Raw genomic sequence first — 17350 nt, 5'->3', positions numbered from 1 at the left:
TTTAACATTTGAATCTTCTAGTCAGATTTGTTTTTTGGTTTTGGGTTTTTGTTTTTGTCAGTTCGTTCTCATAATTCTAGTTGCTGAATAGAAGCTTTAGCTGGCTGCCTGGCTACCATGACATTCTGTAACCTTAATGTGTCAGCAATAACTGCTTTGCACCTACTGACATATACTGTCTCTCTGTGTCCTGTCTTGGTAGGAGGTGCATCCAAGTGGGAAATGAAGAAGTCAGCACTGATATTCACTGTCCAGTATTACTCCTATGTTCCTACTGTATCTTTACTACATCTCAAATTTATTTCATTCTGTCTCTCATTCTTCTTCTTTATGTTAATTAAAGCCAGCATTGCCCCTTGCCTAGGGTATCAAAGACCCTTTGCATGCTTTTCACTTTTCAGTCTGGTTGTTTGACATGTGCATTTTTGTTGTTTGGGGGGTTGTGTTTTGTTTGAGACAGAGCTTCACAGCACAGCTTAAGCTGGCCTTGCCCTTGCTGTCCTCCTGTCTCAGCTTCCCTAGTATAGTCCTAAGATATTTATGCTGGCACACCCAGCAAAAATGATATTCTCTCCATACAATAAGTGTGATCCTTGGCACACAAATCTGGATCTGTTCACTCCTCTACTCCTTCCCCTGACCATTGCGTAGAGTCTAAACTTCCTATGATACACATACTCTTACATCATCCCTTCCTCTTCATAACTAAGGTTCATTTCTTTATTAAATATCACTGTTAACACCACTGCCAACTTTCTCCTGTTCTAGATAACTGCATAATCATTTTTCAACCAAGTACATATTATATCAGTATATTTACACTTTTTTAGTTATTTGTTATGAATGTTTGTGTGGTTTGCATTTTATAAACTTACTATGGTTCCCACACTAGAAAAGACTGAAGGAAGAGAAAGGGGTAAAGCAGAGGGGTCCAGATGACAAATTAGGATGACTCATGTGAGGGTCCCCCTAGTGAAGGTAGGAAGAAGCATTTGGATTCTGAGTACATTGTGAATGTATGGCTAACAAGACCAAGTAATGTGTTGACTACAGAATGTGAGAGAAGGAAGGATTTTCTCCATTGTTCTGAGCTGCTGAGGGGATTAACTGACTATACAATAAAATGAAGAAGATACTTCTCTCTTGAGCTGATAGCAGCCATGGGTGCCTCACAAGATCTGTGCAAGATCAGTCCAGTAAACATTGTAGCATAGAATAGGAAGGTGTTCATGAGCTTTCTTTCTTAATTGAGGAGTCATGAACAGTTGGTGGCTTCCAGATAAGGTACAACCAGTTTTCGTTAAGGGTGTGACTCCTGGCGGGTCAACTGTACTCTAGAATGGCTCCATACCCAAAAGTTAATGGACAACTTAAATTGGAATTGATGGGTTATTGAATAGATTTAAAAAAAAAAAAAACACCAGGAAGTTGGAGGAGGGTAGGAAAGTATGGGTAGATCTTGGAGGAGTTATGGGGAAGTTAGGGAAGTGAATATGATAAAAAGTACATTGTATGAAGTTTTCAAAGAAATAAAATATTATTAAATGAAGACTAGGGTAGGGAACATTTGAGGTAGGAGGAATATTTGAGGCCAGCTTTCCTTTTATGCTGTTTTGGGTACTTGCTAGTATTCAAGAAGTTAAGCTCTATATTCACTGGACCTGTGAATCTAGATTTTAGAGAAAAGATATGCTAGGAAATGACTAATTATTAAACCATCAGCTTGGTATCAAAACTAGTAACCCAGCTCATTGTAATTTCTTTCTCATGCTCAGACTCAGTGTCTGGTTCTTCATGACTTTTCAGTCTCCTATACATAATATAGTTCCTGTGTTTTACTGTGATTGCATCCTTTGATTCTAGAATAGTGCTCATTTTTTTTTGTTAAAAAATAGTGAAATGTTCTACATTACTACCCATCTATACCCAGATGTCCTTGCCTTCACCTCATGATTTCTACCAGATGCACACTACCCATACAGTAACACCCGCATAGTGCTCAACTCAATGGTTAAGTTTGGGCCGAGTATCCACCTTATCTTTAATTCTAAGTAGAAGTTCCTCCTCTCTGCTACAGTGTGTTCTTTAAACTACTGTTTGGATGGTTATTTTATTGTCTCTGGCTAAATTGCTTTTTAGGTCTCACATTCCTTTTTACCTGTCAGGTATTACTTGAAATATATATATATATATCTTAGGGTTTCTGCTGGTATGATGAAATACCATGACCAAAAGCAAATTCAGGTGGGAAGACTTTATTTGACTTATATATCCTGAATCACAGTCTGTTGAGGGAAGCTGAGGCAGGAACCCAAACCAAGAAGAAGCCTGGAGGCAGGAGCTGATGCAGAGGCCATGGAGGAGTGTTGCTTACTGACTAGTACCCCATAGCTTTCTCAGCTTGCTTTCTTGTAACAGCCAGGACCACCAGCCCATGTGCCGGGCTCTCCCATATCATTAAGAAAACATCCTACAGGTGTGCCTACAGCCCTGGAAGCATTTCTCCTCCCTTAGATGGTTGTAGTCTGTATCAAGTTGACATAAAACTAGCCAGCACAATAAGTCTCTCTGTTCTCATGAATTTAATTCCTTAACAAGTCGAAAATTTAATTTCATAACTAGTTCAAATAGAGTGATATTTGTAAACACATAGACAATTCTGTAGTAGTTATTTACATTTAATGACAAACCGAGAAAAAAAATAAAAGAAGCTATAAGAAAATGAAAAGAGATCTGCAAAGATTAAGTCAGGTAGAGAGAACTGACGGCCACTGAGCTTCCATTCAGCTTAGATGTGTGCTGGGGTTCTTCATGCATCCTGTCATGTGACCCTCTAACAGCTCTGAAATGGGAATACCCTTAATGCTTAAAACAAGGAAACTGAGATGTAAAGGAGAGAAATCATAAATTAGAAAGATTTTTGAAGATATGCATTGGAGAAAGAAATTATAATCTTATGAATAAACCTTAAAACTTACCTGAGAACATAACAGGGTTTAGCAGTGATATCTGTACCAGGAAGTGAGTAGAAGATTTTGAACATGTGGACTCCTGTGACTAGAGTGAACAGATCTTCAGCCTGAAGGGTAGTGATCTTCACCTTCAGCAGTTCTTTATATTACTTTGTTCTGCTGGGTCATATTTTCCACAGATAATATGAAAATAGTATGATTTTTTTATTATCAAAATACTTAACAAGATTGATTACTTAATGTGCTTGTATTTATTATCATGTGTTACATTTCTGAACTGTGCTGAGTGAAATCTCAGATGTTGGATTCGTTGAGTGTGTTTTGTAGTCAAATAAACCCTGAATGTGAGTTTAACTTATTTAAAGGGTTCAGCTGAACAGCTATCTACCAGAGCTTTATAGTAAAGCCAAAAATAAAGTGGCTTCTTGGTGACTGATAGCTGGACATTTATCATTGTGATACAGTGCGTTAGGGCTGGTTTCCCTCAGAGCTGTTAAGTGCTCTCATCCTCATGTGCTTTCTAGATGGTAGAACAATGGTTGCTATTGTAAAATCTCCCTCTAATTACTGCAAGTTGGCAAGACCTGTGTTTTAATATAAAGGATGCTTCAAAACAAATCCTGGACCTATTCACTGCTTTTCTGTGTTCCTTAAAGTGAGAAATCGATTGTCTTTTTAAAAAGTGACAGCTTTCTAAGCCCCGAGGTAGCTGAAATTAGAACAACACAGCTCTCCATCTGTTCTCAGTTCCCCCAGGATCTCAACTCACTATAAAATTTGCAAATCTGGAAAAATCAAATTAGCTTGGCTGTTTATCCCCTCAAAGAAAGAAGAATGGACAAACAGATAAGTTCTGCACACTTGCAGTCAGTGGTACACTGAGATAGGTATCTTTGCAAACCTTAACAGATGTTCATTTCTTCTCAGCTCCAAACAAACAAAATATTTTTGTATTGTAATTGCTTCTTTGCAATGTTGGTATTAAATATACCTTACAAAGGAGTAGATTCATAAAAATCTATTCTCCTGGGACTAGTTTATCTATAGACTGGAAAGATACCATTGTCTCACTTTTGACTATTAAAATGTAACTTTAAAAATTATTTTTGTTTTATTTTATGGATACTGGAATTATGTGTATGTACCACATGCATGCGTGGTACTCACAGAGGTCAGAAGTGGGCATAAGACAGTTGGGTGCTGCCATTTGGGTACTGAAAATCAAATCTAGGTCTTCTAACAGAGCAACCAGTGCTCTTAACCTCCTAGTCATCTCTCTAGCCTCTACAAGTGTAACTTTTTAAAAAGAATTCTTTTGTTCTTATTGTTACATTTTTATGTGTATTGGTGTTTTGCCTGTATGTATGTTTGTGTGCATGCATGTGTACCATGTGTGCAGTGCCCACAGAGGCGAGGAGAAGACATTGGATCCCCAGTGACTGGAGTTGCAGATGATTTTGAGCAACCATATGGGTGCTGGAAATTGAATCCATGTCCTCTAGAACAGCAGCCAATAATCTTGGTTTCTGAGCTATCTCTCCAGCACCTAAAATATAACTTTTAATTTGATATATGCATATACATGTCTTTTATATTTTGTTTAAATTGTAGGCCAACACACATTCTTTTTTTGCCTAAAATTTGTGGAATGTTTGCTATTTTCAAGGAGGTGTATCATATGAAGGTACATTCAAAGAAAGCTCTATACCACATGCCAAAAATGATGAAATAAATTGTAGCACAGAGTGAGGTGAGAACTAATGGAAACTCACATTTTTCAGGTATAGCTCCTCTCTTCCAGATTCAATGCCAGCGCCGTGAAAACTAACATTTGAAATGTGTTGTTGTCATTGAGAGGTTGTAAGAGCGACCTGTGAACAGTTGAATTGGCCATTGGTGGTGACTGTTGTCCTAACGATGAGAGGAGGAAGCATAGGTGGAGGTCTGGGAGTGTGCTGGCTGTGAGGTAGCAGAGCTGGAAGAAAAAGGGTAGTTGTATAACCGAGACGTGGAAGCAGTAACACCCTTTCTCTCAAAAACCTTGGACTAAATAAAGGTGCTTGTGATAGCTTGGTCACCAGGTACTGAATTTATTGTGGGCTGAGAAGTAAGTACCACTGCATTTTGAGAAACAAGCAGAAGAATCTGCAGGCTAGCTGGGAAGGAAGGAGAGAGGGAGAGCATGTTGTGAGCTGCTCTCTTTGGGTGGTGAGTTCTCAGACTTTAGGATATGTACAGCAGGGCTTCAGTAAGCAGCCTTGCAGCAAATGTCCCTCCAACCATGGGTTTGTCCTCCTGCGCAGAAAGTCTTTACTCTTCAGAAAATTTATTTATTTCCACACTGTTGGCCAAGTACCAGGCAGATTGACTTTCTTCTCCTCCAGCTCTGTGTGCATGCTTCATAGCCCAAAATAGAAGAGAATGCATTCCAGATTAAGAGACTGCAGTCCGTATTAAGTAAATTTTGTCGGGTTATTCTATTTTCAGAGTATATTTATGATTAAAACGGTTGATTATTTTAAATAATTTTCATATGAAAGCTAAGACATTAGTTTGACTCATTGTTAACTAAAAGGCCTTAAGCATGACATCATTGGCCAATCCCTTTTCTGTATCTTAGGCTTTTCCCCAACGATTCAGGTAGGTTTGAGAGTTCTACTGTCTGTTTCTTGGTTTCAGAAAACACTTCTAAGCCAGTGTGTGTTTCCTTCTCTAGCCTTCTCCCAGCTTTTTAATATATTTATTTACATATATGTGTGTATGTCTGTCTGAATGTATGCCCCATGAATGTATGCCCACATAGACCAGAAGAGGGCATCAGATTGCCTGGAGCAGATGGGCCAGGCAGTTGTGAGCTGCTGGCATGGGTGTTGGGACTAGGGCTCTTTGGCCCCAGTTGACACCTGAAGCTGAGCCTTCTGTTGATAATTACTGAAGTTGACTTGTTGGGCCGGTCCTTACTCAGTGTCCAGTGCTTGTTATGTCTTCTACATTATCATGTGCATATCAGTAAATGTTACTCATCAGAACATCAGAATCCCAGGAAGACATTCATTTCACTTTATGTTATTTTGGAGGAAGTTTCTTGGTATATAGCACAGAGTGGCCTTGAACTTCGAATCTTCCTGCCTCACACTCCCAATTGCTGGAATTACAGAAGTGCATCTTCTCACAAGGCTCAAGATACCTAATTTTTTTCATCACTGTATTTTTCTTATTGATTTTACCACATCATTTCTATTCCTTATTTCTAAAGCTTTTGATTCTTGTTCAATAAATGGCATTTAATCCAGGATTACAAATGAAAGTTTCTTTTATAGGCTAATATTCAATAATTGAAGCTTCTCCTTTAATATATTTTCTGAAGCCATTTTGGGCAGGGGCGGGGAAGACTTCTTCATTCCTGCTTTGAAGATTTTTTTTTCATTTCATTTTAACTTTCTTTTCTTTTCTTTTCTTTTACAATATCATTCAGTTCTACATATCAGCCACGGGTTCCCCTATTCTCCCCCCTCCCACCCCTTCCCCTTCCCCCCAGCTCACTCCCCATTCCCACCTCCTCCAGGGCAAATCCTCCCCTGGGGACTGCGATCAACCTGGTAGACTCAGTCCAGGCAGGTCCAGTCCCTTCCTCCCAGACCGAGCCAAGTGTCCCCGCATAAGCTCCAGGTTTCAAACAGCCAACTCATGCAATGAGCACAGGACTTGGTCACACTGCCTAGTTGCCTCCCAAACAGATCAAGCTAATCAACTGTCTCACCTATCCAGAGGGCCTGATCCAGCTGGGGGCCCCTCAGCCTTTGGTTCATAGTTCATGTGTTTCCATTCATTTGGCTATTTTTTTCAATAATTGAGTAAAACCGAAATTTATTATAAGCCACAGTCGTCCTAGGGACCTCCATGCTATATATATAGCCTCCATGGGTCTATGGGTTGTGGTCTGATTGTTCTTTATTTTATAGCTAGAATCCACTTATGAGTGAGTACATACCATGACTATCTATCTGGGTTTGAGTTACCTCACTCAGTATGATTTTTGTCTAGTTCCATCCATTTGCCTGCAAATTTCAGAAGATTTTTTTTTGCTTGTTTTTTTTAAAGAAAAAATAAATGCAGAAAAAGGTTTTGATAGGATTTTATTTATATCAAAGTTTATTTTTTAAATCTTTTTACATTTGTACTTTAAAAAAAATCAAGTAGTTGATGTTCATTTTGATATGCTCAGTACCTCCTTACAACTCTTTTAAAACACCTTTGTGAGGTTAATTGTAACTTTCACAAAAGTAAAAATTGTATATTAAATATTACTGTGCACTTGTACCTGTATCTGAATTTCACATGTATAGCATGTGGATCTGAACTTTAAGCCCAAGAAATAACCATGTAGATGTCTAAAATAAAAAGACCAAAGACTCCCCATTTGTAATTGAGTTTACTCCTCTGCTGTGGAGCTTGTATCTCTTTATTGTTAAAAAGCTTCTCAGAGGATGTTGATGCACACCCATAATTGGGAGCTGTTACCTTTGGACACGAGCAAGGTTTTTTGTTTTTTTGTTTTTGTTTGTTTTGTATGTTTGGTGGTGGCGCACGCCTTTAATTCCAGCACTCAGGAGGCAGAGCCAGGTGGATCTCTGTGAGCTTGAGGCCAGCCTGGGCTACCAAGTGACCAAGTGAGTTCCAGGAAAGGTGCAAAGCTACACAGAGAAACCCTGTCTCGAAAAACCAAAAAAAAAAAAAAAAAAAGTCATAAACTTCTAGAACAGAACTAGACCTTGGAAATAAGTTTTCAAGCAGAGGAAAGTCAATGACTTATCTCTGTGCAGACAACCACCCCAAGCTGGAAATAGCTTTGATTACATAAGGAGGGACTGACAGAACCCAATCTTCATGTACCATTTGGTGGCATCGTCACTGGAGGCAACATCTCTCACCTCGTTCTGTAACTGCATCCTACTCTCCATTGGTGCGGAGGCCTCGTCCCTTGGTGGGAGCTGCCATGACTCATAGAACACAGGTTTGGGGAACCCACTGCCAACTCCTCCTCTCCTGTTAAGGTAGCTGTCTAAGGCAGGAGTGGCAGTCAACACTCAGGAGGCTGCGAAGCGGGAGTTTTTGTGGGGCTCAGTGCCAGCCCAGTCTTCAAAACTGGGTCCCACGTCAAACTACTGTAAAAACCACTTGCATTGCAGTTTCCAGGTGGAAAAACGTAAGCATTGTTTCAAGTGTTAGTGAAGGATTTTTTTTCCCCCTGTGGCCTCGAACTCACAGAGATCCACCTGGCTCTGCCTCCCCGGTGCTGGGATTAAAGGAATGTGCCACCACCGCCTGGCCAGTGAAGGAGTTTTGTTGTTCAAAGCAGGTAAAGCAGTTCTATATGTACCAAGATTTCAAGTGTTAAGTAACTTAAAGCTCTCCTGGAAATCCTATTATTGTCACTGTATTATGTGATTATTGATAAGCAGTCTGTTCCATGTCTATAGGAGCATATGATCACAATTTAATTCTATTTTTTAAATCTCACATATTCAGTTTTATTATCCTAAAACAACTTAAATTTTGCCAAATCAGACATTGTCACCCACAGCACAGCACTAAAATTTTACACTACTTAAATGTAGACAACTAAAACATAGTGCATCGTAAAGTAAAGGATCAGCCTTAGGTACTAAACACAAATCATAAAAATGTTCCTAGTTCCTACACGGGCCTAACCTGATTACATTGTAGTAAGTATACATATGAATGTACTTAACTGTGGCTAAATTTAACAAAAAACACACAATCAACTGAAAATTAGAAATTATAGTTAATACATAAATAATGATAGTTTTAAAAGTGGGCCATAAAACTATTGAAGTGAGAAATGTGTATGTGTATGCATTTATGTATTTGTTGTATACATAATATGTGTGGGTGTGTATCTTTATACAAATATGTGTGTTTATATCTATATATCTGTGTGTGTGTGTGTGTGTGCGTGTGTGTTTATGTGTGTTCAATACCAAGTAATGGAAATGAAAATCAAACTTCTATACTGTGCTGGAAAAGGAACAGAAGAATGAGTTCACAAATAAAGCAGAACTAGGGAAAAAAAAACTGTCTCCTTTACCTCCCTTTACAATAGGTGCATTTCTTCCTGCTAGTGACCTGAGGGCATGTTACAGCACCATGGCATATAGGAGCTTGAAATTTTTAGAGATGACACTGAATAACTCTCCTTGCTGTGTGGTGTTGTTGACACAGATTGGTCATCTATCACCGGAAGGGCAGAGTTCATCTCTTCCGCCAGTGAGAAAAAGTATATCCACCAGTTCAGTGAGAATTATGAATGACAAGAAATGCTGAGCTATGTGAACTACAGCCTAATTGCTATCATTAGAGACAAAATAAACTACTATGACTGACTGGATCCCGGTATAAATATGACTCAGATATAGTGTACAGGGAATTAACCCAGCATCATAGAAAAGGTGGTTTTATTTTAAAAGTTGCATCTGTTACTATGGTGTGGGGGACACACATGTTCTCCTGCACATGTGTGGAGGTCAGGAGACAGTTTTGTGGAGTAGGCTCTCCTTCCTTCCTTTTACTTGGGTTGCAGGGTCAAGCTCAGGTTCTCTGGCTTGTGCTGTGACTGCCTTAACCTGCTGAACCATCTCAACACTGCCTCCCCCTTTAAGTATTCATACTTATTTTTATTTTATTTTATTTTATGTTTTCTGTAGCAAAATTGCCACTCCAGGCGTGGTGAGCATCCAGGCTCGTTTTCAAGGACTAGAGTGGTTCCTGTAGCATGAGACTTCCAGGGACTCGGCACTCGAAATGCACGGGCAAACCAGGGTGTCTTGGTTGTTTCCCCTGCAAGCAGTAATGATCAATTGTTGCTGGTCTACAGAGTGTGTATTCAATGGCAGTGACGTTTAGTTTGTTCTTGCTCATCTCTGAGATCTAAAGTCTACTCATATTTCAAGATTCAGCTCAAATGCCACTTCTTAAGCAGCTCGAAGTAATCTCTTCCTCTTTGGAGTGTTCATACAGTGTTTTATCTGTGCCGTTCTTCTTCCACTTAGAGCTTTGAAAACCCCTTATCAGTTATCTCTGTACACATTTTATCTCTGACACTACATGGAAAGTTCTTCAGTGTATGGTATTTCATTTTATCATTTATCCCTCTGACGGCTTCATAGTGATCCTCACTTTATCAGAAATGATTTATTACGAGGAATGAGTGAGTCTGCAGTTGAAATAGATTACATCAATAGTATGAGATATACCAATATGCAGTGCATGGAAAACTCCAGTAATAATGGGACTCAGAAAACCTAGCTTTTCTTCCTCTCTGTCACTGTGTGATTTGTGGATGCTTCCCTTCATACTGTTCATTTCTGTGTATGGATGCTTTACTTTCTTCAGATGGATGTAGAGAATTCCAGCTAACTTCTGAGTGGTACCTAACTGTGCTTTTATTCACATCAACTTGCTCATACAGTGTGTCTGAGAACTTTTATTTTCTCCGTCAGCTGCACCATGCAACTCCTTTTCCATTTATGGCAGGTGATCACAATGCTTACTTTACAAAGGAAATCTGACCAGAAAAGAGAAACCCATTCACTCAACCCTAATGTAATGTTATTCAGTAAAAGTCGAGTATGGTCTGCTAAAAGATCATGAGTGTGGTTCTGAGCATTGGACCCAGGAGCAAGTACTCTACCACTGAACTATGTATATTAGCCCTTGAAGATTTTTAAAAGTTATTCTTTGAAAACTTCATACATTTATAAAATGTATTTTCATCAGATCCATAGACACAACATCCCCTCCCTCCAACTTTCTCAAGTGTCCCATCCTGTTTCCTTCCAAACATCATGTCCTCTTTTTATTATTGTAACCAATAAATAACCCCTTGAGTCTAATTAGTGATGCCCATATGTGCATTGTGTGGGGCTCTCTACTCAGGCATGAAGAACCTAGCAACAAGCATGTTCCCAAAAGAGAGCATCTCTCTCTCTCTCTCTCTCTCTCTCTCTCTCTCTCAGAAACCATCCACTGTCAATAATTCCTTCACTAGGAGTGGAGCTTCATCTCCCATCCCCCATTTGTGCTGGAATTTTTACTGGCTTGATCTTGTGAAGGTCTTGTACAAGTAATCACAGTGGCTGTGAGATGGTATGTAAGTAGCTGTGTGATAGTGTGTAAGTAGCTGTGTCGAGGGCTTACTACAAGATTTCAACATGAATGTCAGGAAGGAATACAGAGCCATGCTTACATATACTTATCATTTAGAATTTTATATAAGCCATTGCATGATGAAAACATATTTTAGATCACTTTTAAATGATTTATAGCTTTTTATATTTTGTTCATTTTTTGCTGTTTTGCACCAAAGAACTAATCATTTTATATACTTTTTGGTTTCATTTTCTTTTGGAGTCTGGGTCTTATGTAGCCCAGGCTGGGCTTGAACTTACTATATGTCCATAGATGACCTTGAAATCCTAATCATCTTGCCTATGCCTTCCCTGTGCTGGTGTGTATGTGTCCCACCACTCCCAGTTTTTAAATGATTTTTATAGGATAAAAGTTTTTGTAAAAAGTTTCCTGTTAATTTCTTTGAAAATGTAAGTGACAGCTCCTAAAAGAACAAATTCATCAGTGTTTTCAAAATTCACATTAAAATATGTAAAAATATTGCTTTCATCAATTTTCAATTAACATGTGATTATTATGCAGACTTTTATACATTTTTATAACTCCCTTTTCTATTGTTGTTAGCTACTGATGCAAATGTGAAGAATGAAAGTCTCTCATCTGTGCAGCAGCTTGGCATTAAAATGACTGTCAGGTATGTAGGGAAATGTTTCTCCTGTGCATTTCTAGAATTCCTCTACCTGATGGGTGCTTAATAATGTTTAACAACCAACTATTTTGTATACTTTAAATGCAGACTTTACCACTCAGAAAATAATAACGTTATCTTTGAGGATATTGGCACATGATTAAATTACCTCTGGCTATAAATCAGTTACAGTTCATTATTATTCCAAAAGCTAATTAGCGTGTTCCTCTATGACTATCAGTTTTTTTCCACCCAAAAAAATCAGCGTTGCAAAAACCAGCATGCTATGGCACAATTATACATCTTTTAAAACATGATTTGTTCTAGTTGTCAGGTTCCGGGGAAGACAAACATACCTTAAGGGTAGATTGAGAAGTTCAAATGGATAAACCAAAATTGTCATAGTTTGAGTTTTTAAAACTCATAGATTAATTTTCAAAAGAAGTGAGGACATTAGATCATGAACTGGATAGTAACCTCCTTTTTTTGTTCTTAACAAACTTCATTTAATACAATGTATTTAACTGTTCCTGTAATTAGAGGGTCATTGTTTGAATTATATCTAGGAAGGCACTTACGAGATCTATTAAACACTCGAATCTTACATAAATGCCCATTGTGATGAAAAGCATGGCATGGATTCTGGATCATCCATTTCTACCAGAGTAACTGTTTTGATTTTGTGACTCCATATACATGTTTTAATAAAAGTATGCTGTCCTGCTCCATTTCCAATGAAATGGAACCTATAGATTACATAAGCAGCCTGGCCACATATTTTAACTCATTGTAATTTCTTATTCATAGGAAGTAAATGGAAAATAATGCATAATGTAGAGTTTGGATGGACTGTAGTATGGTACAGCTGCCATCCTGTAGCGTCATTGCAATAATAGCAGCAACATAACCACTAAATGCACTAGCAGTGTTACCACTAGGAAGGAGACTTCCTAAAATGCAGACCAAGTAAGGTCTTAGGAAGGTTGGAAATGGACCAAACAACACACACATTCCGTATGTCTAAAATATAGGAACTTGAATAAGTATGAGTAGATGTTTGATCCATGTAAATGCCAAGGCATTTCAAGTTATGGTATAACACTGTACTAGTCACAATCCAAAATGTCCAAACCCCTCTCGATATCCAGTATTTATAGATGACCTCCACAGGTACTTCTTGACTTAACATTCCAGAAACCTAAACTCAGTAATCTGTGTTTTAGATTAATTTCAGGCAGACTTCTTACATTATTCCCATCTGTAGTCTACTATCATTGTGATTTCTCAATGCTCTTTCACCACCCTAGAATGTTAACACTTAATGCCGATGATCCAAACATGCTGTAACTGTCAGGAATGAATATTGAGTGCCTTGCTTAATGTAGTCACCCTCGAAGTAGACTCTCTTCAGACCCTGAACTCTCAAGAGAAGTAGACTTTGATGGATGTCTAAAGATGAATGTGCAGTGAAGGGGGTTTTCATTCTGTGTGTGGTTTTTTTTTTTTCCCTTGGCGGTCTTTAACATAGGTATGGTAAGTTTCTCAACTTGTTAAAAGATGGTGCGGAAAGTGATCTTGCCTTGGTCTTAAAGCACTGTGAGAGATTCCTGAAACAACAGCAGTCGCCGGTAACTTCTTCTCTTCATATCCTTTTTGAGTGGATTTATGCAGAACTGAATTGTCTTCCTATATTTCCAATGTTTTCTCGTAGGATGTGTTAACATATCTGTAATAAGTAATAGCTACTGTGTGATTTGTTACAGTGTATCCTTATAGGATTTTATTCTGTGTTTTGAGCAGACACTATATTAAATTGACTTACGATCCTTAGATTCAGTTGTACTCATGGGATCTTAAGCTGAGGGAAGTGATTTACTACAGACAATTAACATCTCTTTCCAGATAGAGATCCTGAAAGTAAATATTTATGAAAATGTCTGTCTTCTAAGATAATGTCAAAGTTCCTTAACTGTTCCGCAGTGTGCCTGCAAGGGAACTACACAGGCCATGACTGGTTCGTGTCTTCTCTGTTCATCATAATGCAAGGGGATAAAGAGAAGACACTTCATTTTCTTCAGCATTTCTCCAGGCTTCTGACCTCTGCTTTCCTTTGGGTGCCAAGGCTGCATATTTCTGTAAGACTTAAAAATCTGTTTTTAAAGGAGATTTGAACCTGAGAAACACCATATTTAACTTTACTAGAGTATTATCTTGTATATATACTGTGCCCTAATAGTTCTTAGTCACTGTCCTACCTAAATGGTATTAATATAACTTTTATCAAATCTGTTCTTTGACAGTTTCATACGTGTATATAATGTATTAGGATTACTCTCAACTCCTCCCATCTCACGTCTCCCTTCCACTCCTGTCAACCTAACCCTTCCTTCCTTCCTTCCTTCCTTCCTTCCTTCCTTCCTTCCTTCCTTCCTTCCTTCCTTCCTTCCTTCCATCCTTCCTTCCTTCCTTCCATCCTTCCTTCCTTCAAGTTCCTTTCCCATATTCATAACCTTTTGATTTGTTTTGTGATGTATTGGGTTAGCTAAGGGCATCTGTGTGACCACGGGTTTGAAGTTATCCATTGCTCACCAGTGGGTACACAATGGGAAAAATAACTGTCCTTCCCCTAGAACCCATTACCAGTGAGTAGCGCAGCAGGGACAGGTAAGGGCCCCGTAAGCCCCTTCCTGATCCTTGCTTGAGCTTTGATAGGCCTGGTGGTGTGTTGGCCTGGTGAAGGCAATCCCAGTTCCTGTGAGATATTGATGGCTGTGACTGTGTCATGCACAGAAAATAGCCATCACCTCTGTTTCTGGCTCGTACTATTCTTTAACCCCTGTGTGTCTTCAGTGATACTTCCTGAACTGTAGAGAGGGTAGTATAAATGTCCTCTTATGGTTAACCCCTCAACCATCCCTTCTTCTCTGTGTGATAAGTATCTATAAGTCTCTCAATTCACCATTCATTGCAAAGAAGAGATTCTCAGATTAAGGTTGAGATACTATTAAGAATAGTATTTTTCTATGGGTATAAACATAAATATTTAGAAATCAGTTTCGTACTATTGTCAAACAACAGTAGTAAATTCCTCCCAGGGATTGTACCAGGTTTGAATACCCTCAGGTGGAGCAGGCCTTGAACACCATCAGAGAGTGGTTGACTACCCTTATAACAGTTGTGCCACTATGGCACTAGTGGGCACGTCTTCCCTGGCAAGTGAGTATTAGGTTTTGGAGAATTCCTGGATGGGTAAGACTAGATGCCTCTTATCCTCCATCAGCCCACGTAACACTTTGCAAGAATATGAAAAGCAGCCTCCTTAAGCATATTATATTATATATATTAGTGCTTTTGAATTTTATGTCTCGAATTTCAACTAAGTTGTTCTTATTTTGAGCAATTACTATGGGGTTGTACCATTTTGAAAGGACACACTGTCTTGGTTTTCATATTGTTTGTGTGTTTGTGATGAGACCTATGCATCTGGAGTTGGGTTATTGGGTGTATCTTTTGATATGACTTTCTGACTCACTCGTGGGGAATAGGCATTTGATCTATATTGTTACCCTGACTTGGAAGGTTTTGGGTCATTTAGGAAATACTTAAAGCTCAGTCTTGTAGCCACTTGGTGCCGACTCATGTGGAATTTAATGTGATACCCATTCAGCCAGGGAAGAGCATAGCTTCCAACTTGCCCAGTAGGTTCTCTTCAGGGTGAGTAGTTAATCAGCAAGTGTCCTGATTCAACAGGATTTAGGGTACCACTAGGTAAATCTGTAATGCCACTTCATGTGGGGTAAGCAGATGCTCCAAGACAAGTCTTTAGATGATGATAGGTGCCCAAGAGATGGAGCTGAGGGAAAGATGATGGTTTGAGAGGATCTTAGATTGTTCCTCCAGAGCTAGTAGGTAATTTGATGCAGGTCTTCAGATGTTGGGATTGGAATGCCCTAGGGAGAGGAAGGGGAAGACTCGGCAATTTGGGCAGAGGTAGGGTACGTAGGGAACCTACAGTTCCAGGGTAGGTAGTGTGGTTTGGGTGCCCAAAGGAGAAGGAGGAATGAGAAATCTTACCAACAATGTGTGGGGGTTTGGAGCTTCCACCTATGGAGAATGAGATCTTCCATAGATAGAGGAGGGTTGTAAACCAGAGTCGGAGGCCTACACTTTGCAAGAGCCAGCAGAGTCCTGGGATGGCCTGAATGCTTTTCAATGGATTCCCTTTGAAAATATAGACTTGGCCTTTTTCTCTTTAAGGTTATCTTACGTAATGATAATGGAGTGAGAGATATTTAATCACAGAAGCATTTTCATGAAATAGAAATATAATAAGCTGAAAGTCTAAACTTAAAGTTGTCATCATTATACATTGTTTAGTGATAAATAATGGACATAAAGGTTTTGAATATGGTTTTGAATATGTTTTAGTATTGCTTTTTAAGAAGCTCTTTGTTTTGTTTTGGTTTTTGGTTTTTCCAAGACAGGGTTTCTTTGTGTACCTTTGTGCCTTTCCTGGGACTCACTTGGTAGTCCAGGCTGGCCTCGAACTCACAGAGATCCGCCTGGCTCTGCCTCCCGAGTGCTGGGATTAAAGGCCTGTGCCACCACTGCCCAGCTGTAAGAAGCTCTTGATTGTTAGGCTATAGTGTAGTATAAGAAAAGCATTTCATAAATAGAAATTGTAATCATATTTTATAGAAGAGAAAACCTGTATGTATACATTTTAGAAACCTATACTGAGGACTTATTGATATGTTACTGTTATTATTGTAATTATTATTGTCATTGTTACTTTATGGTACTAGGTCTTCAACTCTAGATCTGTGCAAACTAGGCATGTCTCTGCTACTGAGCTATTGATACCCCCAGGCCTTGGAAGTAGTGCGTTTTAAAAGAATTTGCTATCCTTTTGAGATCTCAGTGATTACATTATAGAAAAGCACATTACTCTATGTTTTTGTTTATTTATTTATTGCATTTTGTTAAGAGCTTCTACTGGGAGAAAATAGATATGGCATCTGTTCTGCTAAACATCCTGGTAATTTCTCATGACATACTATATGTTGACAAATAAGTATTTCAGCAAGAATAAGCTAAGAGGTATGCTTATGAAGTTAGATGGCAGCATTTATTAAGTGTCATTATGTGTGAGTATGTGTGTATTTTATATATGTACATGTGTAATTTATATACTCATTTATGAACATATCTACAGCGATCTTGCTTATATATATGTACTGCATAATGAAAGTAGAATCAAAGCTTTATGAAATAAATACTGAAATTTAATAATTTTTTGCTTGAAATATTGTCATGTAGATAGTGACAAGATTGTTCAGTTAGCATTCTTCACCATAATAGAAAAATTTGTTCACATCCACAGCAGTAGGAAACAATAAATAGCTGCTTTTTTCTGTAATCTGTGACACTCTTTTCTTACTGTTGCGGTGAATTAGAACTTCTAAATTATAATTGAAACTTTAAAAGATCTCTCGTTTCCACTCTTCTATTTCAACATATCATTTCTAAAACATTGTGGTAA

General features: G+C 38.5%; 1 protein-coding gene across 3 annotated transcripts in view; it reads left to right on the top strand.

Annotated features, from left to right (window-relative positions):
- Nucleotides 1-17350, top strand: part of Tbc1d32 (TBC1 domain family member 32) — a 207582-nt gene that overhangs the window by 162739 nt on the left and 27493 nt on the right. For all 3 annotated transcript variants that reach the window (XM_076552493.1, XM_006981267.4, XM_076552494.1), the window contains 3 exons: nt 11745-11814; nt 13337-13452; nt 13789-13943. In XM_076552493.1, coding sequence (XP_076408608.1) covers nt 11745-11814; nt 13337-13452; nt 13789-13943 — 341 coding nt within the window. The remainder of the gene's footprint in view (nt 1-11744; nt 11815-13336; nt 13453-13788; nt 13944-17350) is intronic.

Source organism: Peromyscus maniculatus, chromosome 16, assembly GCF_049852395.1.
Source record: "Peromyscus maniculatus bairdii isolate BWxNUB_F1_BW_parent chromosome 16, HU_Pman_BW_mat_3.1, whole genome shotgun sequence".
NCBI lineage: Eukaryota > Metazoa > Chordata > Mammalia > Rodentia > Cricetidae > Peromyscus > Peromyscus maniculatus.
This window is presented reverse-complemented; position numbering and strand designations above follow the sequence as displayed.